The sequence below is a fragment of the Papio anubis genome, chromosome 9 (genome assembly GCF_008728515.1).
Source record: "Papio anubis isolate 15944 chromosome 9, Panubis1.0, whole genome shotgun sequence".
In the NCBI taxonomy this organism is placed as follows: Eukaryota; Metazoa; Chordata; class Mammalia; order Primates; family Cercopithecidae; genus Papio; species Papio anubis.
The window spans coordinates 112,181,077-112,199,454 of NC_044984.1; the positions used below are offsets into that span (position 1 = coordinate 112,181,077).

At 46.1% G+C, this 18,378-nt stretch overlaps 1 protein-coding gene across 5 annotated transcripts in view; it reads right to left on the minus strand.

Moving 5' to 3' along the window:
* The window catches only part of KSR2 (kinase suppressor of ras 2), a 497,446-nt gene that overhangs the window by 388,243 nt on the left and 90,825 nt on the right, over positions 1–18,378 (minus strand). For 4 of the 5 annotated variants that reach the window (XM_021923003.2, XM_021923002.2, XM_009181799.3 and 1 more), the window contains exon 2: positions 532–672. In XM_021923003.2, coding sequence (XP_021778695.1) covers positions 532–672 — 141 coding nt within the window. Of the gene's footprint in view, positions 1–531; positions 673–15,981; positions 17,507–18,378 lie in introns of those variants that run through there. The other variant, XM_021923004.2, reaches the window with a different exon arrangement.

Consider the following 18,378-nt stretch of genomic DNA (forward strand, 5'->3'; position numbering starts at 1 on the left):
TTGTATAAAACTCATCTCATTCTATGATGTTGGCCATTTAAGAAGAGATGACAATCATTATGCACATTTCACAGATGAGAATATTAATGCTCTAAGACAGTACTGTTCAATATGGCTTCCACGGGCCCCATTAATTAATGTTAAACACAATTTAAAATTCAGTTCCTTAATCACATGTCCTAACCACAAGCGGCTACCACATCCGGCAGCACAGATAGAAAATATTCCCATCATAGCAGAAAGTTCCACTGGACAGCGCTGGACTAAGAGGTGAAGTGATTTAGCTAAGGTGCCTCTGTGAATACGTGGCAGAGCTGAAGGGTTCTGACTGACTCGGGAAGCACACTCTCGATGACCCCATTCAGACAGCACCAGTCATCCTGAATGTTTTCGTCCAGCACATATTTATTAAAAGCCTGCTATGTGCCAGGGACTGTGCTGTGCACAGCCAGAAACCTGCAGCCCAAGAGAAACCCAGGGGGTAGCTGCTGGCCACGAAGGGGCAGGGGACACAGGGGCCTCCCAGGTCACCTCCAGGACTTCCTTGCGCACATCGACGATCCGGAACCAGTGCCGTAGCTGGGGGAAGCCATCCAGCTCCGCGTTGCGCTCCTGCAAGGCCACCTTCTTTTTGCAGGACAGCTGCCGGCTGAAGTACTTCACCAGCTTGCTCTGTGGAGACACAGACAAGGACAGAGGACACATCTCAGAGGCACTGACACAAGGAAGAGAGACAAGAATCCCCTACGAACCCCCACCCTAAACTCAGCCAACTCTGTACTTTAAAGACTGGTTCCGCTACAGTGAGATCCAGGTTGGCACCCATCTTTCCACCTCGTTGGTGAAGAAACAGGCGGCTCCAGCATCTGGCTTGGGGTTGGGGGAGGTGGCGCACATTGGTACCAATTCAGTGGAGGGCCTTTTGATGGCATCCATTGACACCTCAATTGCACACATCTTTTTCTGTTTTTGTTTTCTTTTGTTTTGAGATGGAGTTTCACTCTCACCCAGGTTGGAGTGCAATGGCATGATCTCTGCTCACTGTAACCTCCGCCTCCCAAGTTCAAGCAATTCTCCAGCCTCAGCCTCCAGAGTAACTGGGATTACAGGTGTGCACCACCATGCCTGGCTAATTTTTGTATTTTTAGTATAGACGGGGTTTTACCACGTTGGCCAGGCTGGTCTCAAACTCGTGGCCTCAGGTGATCCGCCCACCTCGGCCTCCCAAAGTGCTGGGATTACAGGGGTGAGCCACTGCACCTGGCCTGCACACATCCTTTGATCCAACAATTCCACCTGCAGGAATTCCTCCAACAGACACCCATACTGTGCAGAATGACTGTACAAGGTTACTTCCTTACAGTTCTGTTTGCAACAGCAAAGGACTGCAAACATTCTGAGAGTCCATCAGTAGGAGACTCATTACATAAATGACGCTACAGCCAACAAAGAAACTTATGCAGCTCTAAAATCAAACCACAAAGCAGGCTCTGTACTGACAGAGAACAGTCTCCAGGGTACACTAATAAATAAAAATAAATACTCTCCCATTCATAAGGAAAACGTTTCCCTGTATATATCTTTGTAAATGTAGAAACTCTGTCCACAAGGACTCCCAATTCTTTACTTTTTTTTTTTTTTTTTTTTTTTTTTTTGAGACGGAGTCTCACTCTGTCGTCCAGGCTGGAGTGTAGTGGCGCGAACCTCAGCTTACTGCAAGCTCTGCCTCCCAGGTTCACGCCATTCTCCTGCCTCAGCCTCCCAAGTAGCTGGGACTGCAGGCGCCTGCCACCATGCCCAGCTAATTTTTTGTATGTTTAGTAGAGACGGGGTTTCACCGTGTTAGCCAGGATGGTCTCAATCTCCTGACCTCGGGATCTGCTCGCCTCGGCCTCCCAAAGTGCTAGGATTACAGGGGTGAGCCACCGCACCCGGCCAAGGACTCCCAATTCTTTAGGGGAGGGAAGAGGAAGGTGAGGAAAAAGAGTCGGGGAAACATTTTATTTAAACTCTTTTGTGCTGTTTGAATTGTAAGTCCTACAGAAACATCCAAAAATTAATTCTTTTAAAATGAGACAGACTTGAACCCAGGCTTCTGAAGAGATCCCATGACATGAGAAAAGAAAGTTTTTTATTGCTGGGTTTGTAAAATCTCACAATATTAACCAAAGAAAGGCAATACTTGTATGTCTGAGCAGAGAGAACAATTTGCAAGAATAAACTCCAGGCCTCTGACTTGGGTCAAGTATTTCTTTATATACATTTTTTGTATGCATTCAGTAGTTACCCGAGGTATAATACATTATCATCTTTTTTTTTTTTTTTTTTTTTTTAAAGAGACAAGGTCTTTTTCCATTGCCCAGGCTGGAGTGCAGTGATGCAATCATAGCTCACTGTAGCCTCGAACTCCCTGGCTCAAGAGATCCTCCTGCCTCAGCCTCCCAAGTAGCTAGGACTACAGGTGAGTGCCACCAAACCCAGCCTATATTATCATCTTTGTAATTTAAAATGTATTTAATAAAGATAATTAAATAGAACAAAATTAGAATTCGGTAAGGAGGTATCTGTGGCATTTCAAAACAGTCAACCAACATTTATCAAGAACAAAGTCTGAATTCTAGGATCAAAAAATTCAGAGGGCCAGATGCCATGGCTCACACCTGTAACCCCAGCACTTTGGGAGGCCAAGGCGGGAGGACTGCTTGAGCCCAGGAGTTTGAGACCAACCTGGGCAATGTGGTGAAACCCTGTTTCTACAAAAAAAAGAAAAATTCCTCACTCAGGAGGCTGAGGTGGGAGGATCACCTGAGCCCAGGAGGTGGAGGCTGCAGTGAGCCATGATCATACCACTACACTTAAGGCTAGCTGACAGAGTGAGACCATCACTCAAAACAAAACAAAGCAAAATTTGGAGCCTGGGATGACTGTCATGGGCTTCTGTTGCTTTTGCTACCTGGTCTCCATTTCCCCTTTTACTGAAAAGAACACATCAACTTTCTTTCAAGGAACCTCCCTTCTTTGGCCCGCAGTCCATCCTGCTGATGTGAGGCTGTTCCCATTGCACCACCCCACCACAGCTGCAGGGTGGGCACATAACCCAGGCCCCATCAAATAGCCGTACTTGGGTCAAGGGCAATCATGGATCCAGCTGGGCCACTGAGACCCCACCAGGACCTCTTCTAAGCACTCAGGCCATAGCCATAGCACACCCTCCAGGGCTGCCAGGTGGTGTCATGGAAGACAGGAGCTGCCTGGGCTGTCGTCCCTGCTGCCATCTGGGAGCCTCCTGACACTGAAGCCCATTTGGACGACAGCAGAGCCAAGAGATGGAGTCACATTCCCGGCCATAGCCATCATCTGAGCCCCAGCAGTGAGCAGAGAAACCAGGTCTCCCTGGACTCTGCAGTGATGTGCGCCAATAAATTCTCTTCTTTTGCTTAAGCTGCAGTGAGCTGGATTTCTGTCGCTAAAGCCTCCTGACTCATAGGGAAATTAAAGAACATGGAGTCCACCTCCTTGAGGGAGTCTTGGCATCCCTGGTATACTGGTTTCCTGTGGCTGCTGTCATGAATAACCACGTACTAAGTGGCTAAAAACAATACAAACATACTGATCTCGCAGTTCTGGAGATCAAAAGTCCTAAATCAGTCTCATGGGGCTAAAGTCAAGGTGTCAACAGGGCTGGTTACTTCTGGAGGCTCCAGGCAAGAATCAGTTTCCTTCCCTTTTCAGTGATCAGAGCCCACCCGCATGCCTTGGCTTCTGGCCCCTTCCCCACATCACTCCAACCACTTCCTCCATTACCACATCTCCTGCTACTGCCTCTTATCCTCCTGCTTCCCTCTTATACAGACCCTTGCAATGATCTGGGACCCACCCAGACAACCCAGGGCAATCTCCCCATTTCAAGATCCTTATCTTACATCTGCAAAGTCCTTTTTCCCATGTATGGTCACACAATCACAACTTCTGGGGAGTAGGAGGTAGAAATTATTGGGGGACTGTTATTTAGCCCACCACACCTGTGCACTTACCAGGGCAAGTGGTTCAACTCTACCTGGAGGAGAGGGGAGGGGCTGAGGAAAGGCAGCCCCAGCAGAGGTCAGGGCCCATGAGACGACCATCCAAGAAGAGCATCCAGAAATAGCAATGGCCCAGTGAAGTTGGGAGATTAGGTAAATACAGAAAACTGAGCAAATAAACAAATCTATTGAGCATTATTGTTCTTCCTGTCTGAGAAGAGTGACACGGGATGTGGGATGGGAAAAGCTAGACTAAATCCTGTGGTATTGGTTTGGGAAGAGTTACTCCATACATATAGATACAAATGTTGATGTAAATGTGTGTGTATATGTATACATATATGCACTGCACACACACACACACACACACATACATATATATATATATAGCCTAGATTGTCCACTGAAGGGACTCAGATTTACTCCAAAAGGTGAGTTCTGGGCTACGGTAGTTTACAAGGACTGCTGTAACAAAGTACCACAAGTGGGATGGTTCGAACAGGAAACATTTCCAGTGTCACAGTTCCGGAGGCTAGAAGTTTGAAATCAAGGTGTCGGTGGGGCCATGCTCCCCTTGAAGGCACTGGGAAAGGCCCTGCGACAGGCCTCTCTCCTCGCTTCTGAGAATCCCGTGGCTTGTGGCAGCCAAACTTCAGTCTTCACATAGCATTCTCCCTGTATGTGTGACTGTGTCCAAATTTTCCCTTTTTACAAGGACACCAGTCATACTGGACTAGTATGAACTCACCTAAACTAATTACATCTGCAACAACCCTATTTCCATATAAGGTCATATTCTGAGACATTGAGGATTAGGATTTCAACGTATGAATCTTGGGGTATCACAACTGAAACCAGAACACGGACCTTTGAAACACAAAAGCAAGAGTGACCCCCTGACCACTCCAGTCTGACCATCTGTCTGCAAAGACACTGCATTCATCCTAGATCAGGGACCTGGGTAACACAGCAAGACTCCATCTCAAAAACATAACAATAATAATTAATTTAAAAAATAAAATAAAAAACTAATCAGGTTTAAATTACTAAACATTCTTTAAAAGCCCAATATATCATTTATCTAGTTTTTTTTCAGTACAGGTTACCATTATACTGCAAGAGAATGTACTTTTAATCGGATAGAAAACTGTGTCTTCCTAATTCGTAATTTCAGTTCTGATTTTGAAAATAGTAGGGTTTAATTTAATCCATCCTATTTATAGAAATTATGGGAAACACACACACACTGACATCATTGGCAATATCTGCAAATCGGGCTTTGTACTAAGTGGTTTTCCTCAGCCTTTTCTTCTGAATAAATGAGGTTTTACTGTTCATTATTCTATATCTATGTATGCCTATGTTGTATTTCAAATATTGCAAAAGAAATAAGGATCTGGCCCCTTTAAAAAATAATAATAAATGAGCATGATTTATCAATTTCTTCCCTTCCCTTCCCTTCCCTCCCCTCCTCTCTTCTCTTCTCTTCTTTTCTTTACTGTGACAGGGTCTCACCATGTTACCCAGGCTGGTCTCGAACTCCTGGACCCAAGCAATCCATTCACTTCGGCCTCCCAAGATGCTGGAACTACAGGTGTGAGCCACCATGCCCAGCCTCAATTTGTTAAACAAAAGAGCTAATGTCAACTGGGAAGCCAGTGATGTCATGCGTCATACCTTTAAAAAAGTCACAGAAAATTGAAAAACTAGGCTAAGACCAGAAGTTAAATGGCAGGACCATTGGAACCATGGTACTGCCTTATGCAAACATCTGCTGGAGAATAGTACTGTTTCCCAACTGCAGGTATCACTGATAACTTGAGAGGTGGTACCCGGGCGTAGTGTTAAATAACATCGTATCATATAGCGAGCACTTTCTTCTCTGTCCAAATTTTTCTCCAGCCATCTGACTATATCAAGGAGACAGTCTCTGTTGAATGATACTATGTCTTTAACAACTCTCTAACCTCTGCAATCTCTGTCTTTTTTTTTTAATTTTATTTATTATTATTTTTTGGAAACAAGGTCTCACTCTGTCACCCAGGATGGAGTGCAGTGGTGTGATCATGGCTCACTGCAGTCTTGACCTCCTGGGCTCAAGCCATCCTCCCACCTCAGTTTCTCATGTAGCTGGGACAACAGGTATGTACCACCATGCCTGGCATGGGCCAACACACCATGCCTTTTTTTATTTTTTGTAGAGATGGGCTTTACTTGGTTGCCCAGGCTGGGCTCTAACTCCTGGACTCAAGCAACCCTCCTGCCTCAGCCTCCCAAAGTGCTGGGATGATAGGCATGAGCCACCGCTCTCTTTATAACAGAGCACAGGACAGTCTCAGAGCCTTCGGCAGATAACAATATGATACACAATTTCATGACACTTGTGTTTACATTGTATTTATTTTCTTCATTGTCTTCCATTTATGGCAAGTGACATTAGTTTTCCATTACAATAGCTGCACATGGTTTAATTTTTAAATACATGCATGTTAAAAAATGGAGTTGGTTTAAAGAAAACACAAATATGGCAAAAAGTATGACGGTGGTATCAAGTTGATGCATTTGGAGAAACACTGTCCTACAAAATACAGTTCTGACTCCTTAAACTATTACTTGGGGCTTAACCCTACTCCATTTCTCCTTCCTTGCCTCATTCATTTCCATGTAATTCCCTAAACAGGGCCAGGCACAGTGGCTCAAACCTGCAATCCCAGCACTTTGGGAGGCCGAGGTGGGAGGATCACTTGAGCTCAGGAGTTCGAGACCAGCCTGGCCAACATGGTAAGACCCTATCTCTACTAAAAATACAAAAATGAGCCAGGCATGGTGTTGTGTGCCTGTGGTCCCAGATACTCAGGAGGCTGAGGTGGGAGGATGGCTTGAGCCCAGGAGGTCGAGGCTGCAGTGAGCTGTGTTCATGCCACTGCACTCCAGCCTGGGCAACAAAGCGAGAGCTTGTATTTAAAAAAAAAAAAAAAAAAAAAATGGAAAACTACCTAAATACATGCAGGACCTCAAATGTCACCTCCCTGATTCCTCCTACCTGGAAGTCCTTTCCATACCCACCTGAGGAAGGATATAAAAATGACCTGAGGCCGGGCGCGGTGGCTCACACCTGTAATCCCAGCACTTTGGGAGGCCGAGGCGGGCGGATCGCGAGGTTAGGAGATTGAGACCATCCTGGCTAACACGTTGAAACCCCGTCTCTACTAAAAATACAAAAAAATTAGCCGGGCGTCGTGGCGGGCGCCTGTAGTCCCAGCTACTCAGGAGGCTGAAGCGGGAGAATGGCATGAACCTGGGAGGCGGAGCTTGCAGTGAGCTGAGATCGCGTCACTGCACTCCAGCCTAGAGACAGAGCAAAATTCTGTCTCAAAAAAAAAAAAAAAAGACCTGAATCCCTTACACCCCTCCTGTGTCCATACCCTTTGCAATGTCACTTTGCAGTTGATTCATTGATTCACCAAAGGGGTGCAGTCTGTGTCCACGCCTTTTCAGTGATGCTGGCTATGTGACTTGCCTCAGCCAATAGAAGGAGGCCTGTGTGCTTCTACTTGCTGGCTTGGACCCCTGTCATCTTCATGAGAATGTGCCCAGGCTAGTCAGCTGAAGGATAAGAGACTACATGGTACATAGTCAAGTCTTCCCAGATGTCCCAGCCAAAAACCATCCCAGCTCAGTTGACAGCCAACTCTTGCCTGGCTATTGGCTATAAGTGAAGCCATCCCAGATCAGAGGAGCCACCAATCTACTGCTGATCCCAGAGGCATGGCCAATAAATGCTTATGTCATGTGCCATGGCGGTTTTGTGTTTGTTATGCAGCATTATGGGGACCCGTAGCTAACTGATACACCACCACATCAATGCATGAAAATCTGAATTTTTCTCCAAAGCCCACCTCAAATGCCACCTGCTCCAGCAGGAACTTATAAATTCTTTCTTGGGACTTTATTTGTACACACTGTATTATAGAATTATTCACAATTTTTCTTGCATTATAACTGACCAAGAAGACACTAGATCCCTTAAAGGGCTAAGATGTCCTTGCTAGATTTGGAAGAGTAAATGAAATAAATATAACAATAAAAGTACGGCCGGGCACGGTGGCTCACGCCTGTAATCCCAGCAGTTTGGGAGGCTGAGGTGGATGGATCACCTGAGGTCAGGAGTTCGAGACTAGCCTCATCAACATAGTGAAACCCTGTCTCTACTAAAAATACAAAAATTAGTCAGGCATGGTGGTGCACGCCTCTAGTCCCAGCTACTCGGGAGGCTGAGGCAGGAATCTTTTGAACCCAAAAGGTGGAGGTTGCAGTCAGCTGAGATCATGCCACTGCACTCCAGCCAGGGCAACAGAGCAAGACTCTGTCTCAAAAAAATAAATAAATAAATAAATAATAAATAAATAAATAAATAAATAAATAAATAAATAAATAAAAATAAAAGTACCATTTCTGAGCACTTCCCCCATGGGCCAGGCCCATGCTGAAAGTCACACATGCATTATTTCAATATATCCTTACATTCCCAGGAACTAGGTGCTATTAACATCTACATTGTACCAAAGAAGAAACCAGGCACAGAGAAGTTAGGCCATTTGCTCACAATCACACAGCTAGTAAGTGCAGAGCCAAGATTCAAACCCAGTCTAATTCAAACACTCCAAAGTTACAGAAAGGATAATCTCAATTTAATTTACTTTAATTATTTAATAAATGCATGCTTTTTTGTTTGTTTGTTTGTTTGTTTGAAACAGAGTCTCACTCTGTCGCCCAGGCTGGAGTGTAGTGGTGTGATCTCAGCTCACTGTAATCTCTGCCTCCAAGGTTCAAGCAATTCTCCTGCCTCAGCCCTCCGAGTAGATGGGACTACTGGTGTGTGCCACCACACTCAACTAATTTTCGTATTTTCAGTAGAGACGGGGTTTTGTGCCACGTTGGCCAAGTTGGTCTCGAACTCCTGACCTCAGATGATCCTCCCGCCTCAGTCTCCCAAAGTGCCGGGGTTACAAGAGTGAGCCACTGTGCCAGGCCGCATATATTTTCCTTATAAGAAAGTTAGGACATTTCAGGCCAGGCGCAATGGCTCATGCTTGTAATCCCAGCACTTTGGGAGGCCAAGGCAGGTGGATCACCTGAGGTCAGGAGTTTGAGACCAGCCTGGCAAACATGGTGAAACACCGTCTCCACTAAAAATGCAAAAATTAGATGGGTGTGGTGGCAGGCGCCTATAATCCCAGCTACTCGGGAGCCTGAGGTAGGACAATTGCTCAAACCCAGGAGACGGAGGTTGCAGTGAGCCGAGATCACACCACAGCACTCCAGCCTGGGTGACAGAGCAAGACTCCATCTCAAAAAAATAAAAATAATTAAAAGAAAGTTTGAACATTTCAGATAAGGCCAGAGCTCCCTTCGACCACTCCCATGAATACAGATCCCATCCCTGGAGGTAGAGCAGGTAATCGCTGAGACTACTTAGGTGCCCCTCTTTCCAGACGTTGATCTGTGAATTTTCACAAATACATACAGATCTGCTGAAACTCTGCAATGTGGCTTTATGTGTACGATTTCTTTTTTCCTCTCACATAAGTGGTATCATACAGCATGCACTTTTGTGCACTTGCTTTTTTCACTCAGTAGTAAGCCCTGAGAGTCTTTCCATGTTAATCCATACAGATCTGCTGCGTTCTTTTTAATCTTCTGCATGAAGGATTCCTTTGATACCTGGGTGAAAAGCCCATGATGTGAGCAGTTCTGTGATGTCTGCTGGGACATCTTTGTCAATGACAATAAAGCGTTTTCAGGAATAACAGCCACCATCACAGCTGCCATGTACTAAACATTTATGCCTGGCATCGTGAGCCAAGTGCTGTGAATGTGTTTGTTCCTTTTTTTTTTTTTTTTTTTTTTTTGAGGCGGTGTCTCGCTCTGTCGCCCAGGCTGGAGTGCAGTGGCCGGATCTCAGCTCACTGCAAGCTCCGCCTCCCGGGTTCACGCCATTCTCCTGCCTCAGCCTCCCGAGTAGCTGGGACTACAGGCGCCCGCCACCTCGCCCAGCTAGTTTTTTTTTGTTTTTTTTTTTTTGTATTTTTTAGTAGAGACGGGGTTTCACCATGTTAGCCAGGATGGTCTCGATCTCCTGACCTCGTGATCCGCCCGTCTCGGCCTCCCAAAGTGCTGGGATTACAGGCTTGAGCCACCGCACCCAGTCGTGTTTGTTCCTTTTAATCCACGTGACAATGCTAGCTGTGAGGCTGGTACTTTCAGCCCATTCTACGAACGGGAAGACCAAAACTTCGAAAGGCTGAATCATTTGCCAAGATCCACAGAGCTATTGAAGTGGGAGCGCCAGGGTGTGATCCGAAAGCTCTGTCTCTTCACCAGGACACTATGCTAGGAGCTGTCACGGCTCCTTCCCACTGACCTGGAAGTGAAAAAGTTGGGCATCGACCCCTCAGGGGCAGAGAGAGGGCCTTATTCATCTTAGGAGAAGTCCTCTAAGTGAATTCCTGAATTCTAGCTCTGGGGTTGGGGCCAGTCAGTTCAGCTCTCTGAGCCTCCACTTTCTCATCTGTAAAACAGGTGTCTTTCACCTTTCCTCACAGGCCTGCTGAGGCATTCTCAGCCAGATGTGGTGGCTCACACCTTTAATCCCAGCACTTTGGGAGGTCGAGGCGGGTGGATCACCTGAGGTCAGGAGTTTGAGACCAGCCTAGCCAACACGGTGAAACCCTGTCTCTACTAAAAATACAAAATTAGCCGGGTGTGGTGGAACACACCTGTAGTCCCAGCTACTCGGGAGGCTGAGACAGGAGAATCGCTTAAACTTGGAGGTAGAGGCTGCAGTGAGCCGAGATCACACCACTGCTCTCCAGCCTGGGCAAGACAGAGTGAGGTACTCTCTCAAAAAAAAAAAAAAAAAAAAAAAAAGGAAAGAAATTATTTGTGCAGTAGATACCCCATACACCCACGTCCTACTTGTTGAATGGGGATGTGGACTCTGGGGAGGTGTTTCCCAGGTCACCCAGAGACCAAGATCCTGCACTTGCCAAGGAGTTAGAACCAAGGGGTGTCCCAACTATGACACATTAGAAATGGGAGGAGTGAGTTTAGGAAGCAGATGGAGTGAAGGAGACAGGTGGGGACAGTGGCCTTGGGTTCTGGCCTTGCCCTTGAGGCAAAAGGGAATGAGAATCATCTTGCAGGACAAGAGTGTACTCGGCTGAGCAGGGAAAACCCCAGAAAACTCCACAGAGTGTGAAGCGATGCTGGGCAGAGATCGAGCAGGGCTTCCCGAACAGGGACCCTGGAAAGAGCAGCTCTTTCTCCTGGTTTTCCAGGACTGATGCTACAGAATAACTATGGCTGTCAGTTAACAGATTTGCTTTGAGCCAAATGCTGAAATGAGCACATTTTATGAATTACCTTTAATTTTCCACAGCGCTGGAGGATTGTGATATGGGTGCAATCACTGTCCCCATTGTACAAAGAAAGAAATCAAGACCCAGAAATGTCAAATAACTTGCCCAAGGCCATCAAGCTACTAAGTGGATAAACTGGGATTTGAACCCAAGTCTATCAAACTCTCATTAATGAACACACAAGGAATGTCATGCCAGGCCAGGCACGGTGGCTCACACCTGTAGTCTCAGCACTTTGGGAGGCCGAGGCAGGAGGATCACTTGAGGTCAGGAGTTCAAGAGCAGCCTGGACAACACAGTGAAATCCCGCCACTACTAAAAATACAAAAAATAGCCAGGTGTGGTGGCATACACCTGTAATCCCATTTACTCGGGAGGCTGAGAGGCACAAGAATTGTTTGAACTCAGGAGGCGGAGGTTGCAGTAAACCAGGAAACTGAGATCGTGCCACTGCACTCCAGCCTGGGTGACAGAGTGAGACCGTCTCAAAAAAAAAAAAAAAAAATGTCATGTCAGATGAAACCACACAACAGCCAAAACAAAATGTATAGTATAACCCTAGTTTCTGAATGCAAAACGCATTCATATATATAATTATATACACACACACATATATATACACATACACACACACACACACACACACACACAGAGAGAGAGAGAAAAAAGGTTGGCAACTGCATCTCTGGGTTATGATAGGTGAAGTTTATTTTCTTATTTCTGTCCTTCTGTATCTTATAATTTTTCTATAAGATACAGATATTTTTTCCAAGAGAGGGGGTCTTGCTATGTTGCCCAGGCTGGTGTCAAACTCCTGGCTTCAAGCAATCCTTTTGCTTCAACCTTCTGAATAGCTGGGATTACAGGCACAAGTCACTATTCCCCATTTATTTTCTGTAAGCCTGAATTACCTATATGATTGTAAGTTACAAATCACATGAAAATCAGACATTTGCCAATCATAAAGACACACAGGCCATCCTTAGTGTCAGCCATCTCATTAAGTATGACAGGCATTACATAAATATGCCAGGCATTCTGCTAAGTACTTGACACATTATTTCACTGAATCATCACAATAGCCTCAATAGGAACCCCATCTTATTTACAAATGTGAAAACAGAGAGCCACAGGGTTTAAGTAGTTCTACCCAAGGTACTAGATAATTTCACATTATTTCCCTCTTTCCTCAACTTCCAAGCATAAGCTTCATCTGAAGATGTCTGTTAAAAATCAAACATTACTACTCAGGAGGCTGAGGCTGGAGGATCGCTTAAGGCCAGGAGTTCAAGACCAGCCTGGGCAACATAGCAAGACCCCCATCTCCACCAAAAATTAAAAATTAGTCAGGCATGGTGCTGTGCACCTGTAGTCCCAGCTACTGGGGAGGTTGAGATGACAGGATCCCTTGAGCCCAGGAGTTCCAGGCTGCAGTGAGCCATGAATCGCACCACTGCAGTCCAGCAGGGACAACAGAGCAAGACCCTATCGCCAAAAAAAAAAAAATCAAATTTCTAGGCCCATCTCTTAGAAATTCTGATTCAGTGAATCTGGCGGCAGCCCAGGAATCTGTGAAAACACCGAGGACTCCAATGGTTCCAAGGATCAGGCAAGTATGAGAAACGTCCCTCTACTGTCTGAACAACTGCGTAATGAAAGTAGCTTCTCAGTCAAGCTGAAGGATCTGGGTCCTTGGGCAATAAACACAGGGCAGAAACCCCATTCTAGAAGCCAGGGTTCAGCACCCTCCACAATCAGTCCCCTCTACAAGGGCTGTGGGCTCATTTGTACAACAGGCTCATTTTCCAAACAGCTTCCAGAGCAGTCAGCACCTGTCCAGGGCTGAAGGGGCTCCCAGTGGGCAGGGAAGACAGATGTGCAAATGCAAATCACAAAGCCACATGGCAGGAACCAGAACAGAAGGGCAGCCAGGGTTCAGTGCGGGCATGGAGGATGCCAAGTCAAGAGAGATGCCTTTTAAAAAGCCATGTTCCCGCTGGGTGCAGTGGCTCACGCCTGTAATCCCATCAATTTGGGATGCCAAGGCAAGCAGATCACCTGAGGTCTGGAGTTTGAGACCAGCCTGGCCCATGTGGTGAAACCCCATCTCTACTAAAAATACAAAAATTAGCAGGGCGTGGTGGCACATGCCTGTACCCCAGCTACTCCAGAGGCTGAGACAGGAGAATCGTTTGAACCTGGGAGGCAGAGGTTGCAGTAAGCCGAGATGCGCCACTGCACTCCAGCTTGGGCACCAGAGCGAGATTCTGTCTCAAAAGAAAAACAAAAAAAGCCATGTTCCATATCATAGGATAATAATAATGGGAGCTTCACATTTATTCTAAGAGAAGCGAGGCCTCATTCATTCATTTAAAGATGTTCGTGGTGCTTTTTTTTTTTTTTTTTTTTTTAAGACAGAGTCTCACTGTTGCCCAGGCTAGAGTGTAGTGGCATGACCTCGGCTCACTGCAACCTCCGCCTCCCGGGTTCAAGCAATTTTCGTGCCTCAGCTTCCCCAGCAGCTAGGATTACAGATGCATGCCACCACGCCCGACTAATTTTTGCATTTTTAGTAGAGATGGGGTTTCACCATGTTGGCCAGAATGGTCTGGTACTCCTGACCTCAAATGATCCACCTGCCTTGGCCTCCCAAGGTGCTGGGATTACAGGCATGAGCCACGGCGCCTGGCCGAGGTGCTTTCAAAATGCAGACAGCAAAGGATACAAAAATCACCTACGTACCACCCCTGCCTTTAAGGTGGGCTATTTCAGGTAGGACTTGAAGACAGGTGCCTTTTCTGTACCTTTGGATAAGTACAGAAATCAAGAGAGAGCATTTAGGTACTTTTACAGCTATCTGATGGAGTCATCTTATGTCTGTTCAATCTAATTTTTTCAAAGTGAGCACTGGATGTTGTTTGGGGTTTTCTCCATTTCATTTCCCTCATAAATCCTCTTTATTCTATTTCAGAAAAGTATTGGCTGCAAAATGTCAGAAAAGATAAAGCTGATTCTTCACCACAGAAGGTGGGAAAGGCACTGACTCTTCTACTTGGTGAATTTCCATGTATTCATCTTAATCTACCAACATCTCTAAATAAATTATTTTCCAGAATGGTTCATGTATCATGACAATCCTGAGTGAGTAGATTTTTTTTTTCAACTTGTTTTGAGACGGGGTCTCTCTCTGTTGTCCAGGCTGGAGTGCAGTGGCACAGTTGTAGCTCACTGCAGCATCAACCTCCTGAACTCAGGCAATCCTCCCACCTCAGCTTCCCAAGCACCTAGGACTACAAGCGTGTGTCACCATGCCCAGCTAATTTTTTCATTTTTTGTAGAGGTGGGGTCTTGCTATATTGCCCAGGCTGGCCTCAAACTCCTGACCTCAAGCAATCCTCCTGCCTTGGTCTCCTAAAGTGCTAGAATTACAGGCATGAGCCACTGTACCTGGCCCGATTGTGAGTATCATTCTATAGATGGGGAAACCAGGCCTTGGAATTGCTGGAATCGTGCCCGTGATCGCAGAGATAAAGCAGTATCGGGGTCGTGATTTGAATTCAGGACCTCTAGTTCCCAGTGCCGTGCCCTCTTCACAATTCTCTGCTGAAACAGAGCATCAACGGTTGAGAAGCACAATTAGAAAAGGGCCTTTGTATGGCTTCACCCTGCCAGGCGGCCTAATTGATTTTTAGGTCGACCTCAATTCAAGTCCGTGCAGAGCCGAACTGAAGAAAAAAAACAAAGGTTCCATCTTCAAATAAAGAAACACAGGACTCTTGGAAATAGCACACCCAAGCCGAGCCCACCGTCTGACTCTGCACTGCCCAGGTGTAGGCTAAGGTTCCCTGGGCCTGGGGTTAGAGGGATCACAGGTTGCGGAAATCCGACAGAGCTGGAGCCTGAAGGTGTAATTTTCCATCTCCACACCAGGGGGCAGCCTGGCACCTTCCACGACAGATGGAAAATTTTTCAGGCCTTGGCCCATCGGAGCGTCCGCAGCGCCTTATTACTGTACTCTGTATTAGCATGGCGGTAAATTTAGCAGCATAAACACACACACACACACACACACACACAAAATCAAAAAGTCAAGCCATGTGACAGAGCTAAAAATAATCGTGTCTGAAATCCCTAATGTGAAACGGGGAACTTTTCACTCCAAATCTAAACCCAGATCAAACCTGGAGACCTCCGGGAACGTACTGGCCGTTGGGTTTGACAGAGCCCCAAATCCTCACCCTTTAGGTGCTATTTTTTTTACATATATATAAAACGAAAGCGGAGTCCATGAAAGCTGGGAGGGAATGCAGGACACCATGGGGGCCTTCTACGGACCGGGCCCTTGCAAGAACCATCCCTGGTATAGACCTCGCAGCAGCGCCAAGGGAAGGGGCTTGGCTCTCAGCCCATCTTACACACGAGAAAACTGCGGCTCAGGAATGGGACAGGGCTGGCCTTATGGTCACACACATAAAGAGGCAGGCTCCAGAGCCCTCGGTGTCCCTCAGGACTGCCCATCAGCACCCCATAATCGCTACCTTCTCCCTAAAGGTACAGATGAGCAGCAAAGAGTTCCAGCCTTTGAACTTGCTTGTCCCACCGGCCGGAGCTCTTCTATCAGCTTTAGGCATAAACGGCCCTTTCCGTTTCTTCAGGTGTCACCTCTGCCCGAGCCCCCCTCAATGCCACCGTCACGCCGCCCTGCTTTCTTTCCTTGGTGGCACTTTGCTATCTCACAAATCATCCTGTTTATTGGTTTCCATGGTTACGCACCCCTCCCCCCCAACCACCACACACCCATCATGTCAGCTCAAGAGAGCACGGGCTTTGCCTGTCTTTTCCCCAGCGTTCAGATCTGTGCCTGGCATACAGTCGGTGCTCAATACATTTTCCTTGGTCTTTCAATAAACCAACATCCTTGGTAGTTAAACACCAGGCCACTAAAAATGAATCCCAAGTCCTTTTCAAGCGGGCACAGTGCACCTGCAGGACCGGGTCCCTGGTTGTGTTATTAAGGTTCTCGGGTGATCAGACCCCATGCGGGTAATGAAATCGCGGCAGCCACAGCCGGCAGCCCCAACGCCTTCCCGCCGTTGCCAGGGCGACCATTGTCATAACATCCCTGGCGCTTAGCGGCCCAGCTGACGAGGGAGAGAATTATTTGACTGGAGAACGTCTCAAGTAACCGGCCAATTTGCTTCCACAGGAAAATCCCCTGCTGAGGGAGGGCTGGAGGCCTGGGAGAGGCGCCCTTCCTTCTCTCCCCAGCTCTGGATCCCAGTGAGAACCAGATCCCTAGGCCAGGCAGAGGAACCCAACAGTCTGGGGCAGTCCCCCGTGAATGCTGGAACACAGGCAGCTGCCTCTGCCGGAAGGAAGAGCCCCCTGTCCGCTGCCTCACTATTGCTGATGGTTTTTCCTTTTCTCTATGTTATTACTGCTAATGAATATTACAAACAATAGAAAAAAAGGGTTTATATATTTAATGAGCACTTACTAGACAGCAGGTCCAGTAGTAATAACTTCCTTACACGATCCTTATAATTTTAACAGTTACACAATAATACATTATGTCAATATTTATACTCTACATGTATATTGTCTAATGTCATCATAGGTGTAGGCATACATCTCCCACACATGATAATTCATATGTAATACATAATATAATTTGAAATATAACAATATTTATATTATGCAACATATACAGGTTGAGTATCCCTTATCCGAAACACTTGGGATCAGACATGTTTCAGATTTCAGATTTTTTTCAGGTTTTGAAATCTTTGCATTATACATCATGAGATATCTTGGGGATGGGACCCAAATTTAAACACAAAATTCAATTATGTTTCATATATACCTTATACACATAGCCTGGAAGTAATTTTGTACAATATTTTTAATGTGTTGCATTACACAGTTAGGGTTAAGATTTATGTGTGGAATTTTCCACTTGTGATGTCATGCCAGTGCTCAAAAGTTTCCGATTATTGGGAGGCCAAGACAGGTGGATCACTTGAGGTCAGGAGTTCAAGACCAGCCTGGTCAACATGGTGAAACCCTGTCTCTACTAAAAATACAAAAATTAGCCGAGCATGGTGGTGGGTGCCTGTAATCCCAGCTACTTGGGACACTGAGGCAGGAGAATGGCTTGAGCTCAGGAAGGGGAGGTTGGAGTGAGCCAAGATCATACCACTGTACTCCAGCCTGGGCGACAGAGCAAGACTCCATCTCAAAAAAAAGTTTCCGATTACGGAACATTTTAGATTTTAAATTTTGGATTAGGGATGCTCAACCTGTATTATATATTTATAATAATAAAACTGACATTTATTGATTGTTTTTATATGCTAGCCCTGTGCCTACTGCTTTGTGTTAATAATGCTGTTACTGATAAATTATTATACAATATATTCATAATCACAAACATAGCTAAGTCTTATTGAGCACTTACTATGTGCTAAGTGCTTTATGAATATTATCTAACTGTCATACGCACCCTAAGGGCTAAGAACCAACCATATTATTCCCATTTCAGAGATGAGAAAAAGCAGCACAGAGTAACAACGGAACTTGCCTAAGGTCACATAGATAAAACACAAGGAGGGAGGCTGCCCCCAAGCCTGTCCCCTTCCTTATTTCCATAGCACAGTTCAAAGGTGTTAAACTTGAGCTTGTAGCAAGATCACCTGGGGAGCTTGTTAAAAATACACATGCTGAGCCCCAGCTTCAGCCCCAACCCAAGCCTACAGAATCAGGCACTCCTGGGGACAGGGGCTTCTCTTTTCTTTTCAACAAGGTCCCCAGATAGCTCAGACAGAGGGAGAGTTCAGAACCACTGCATGGGGCTTTGCCGCCCAGCCCTATGAGAGAGGGGTTCTTTATTTGTTGTAAATATCACAGTTCCCATTGGGTGATCTGATGACATGAAT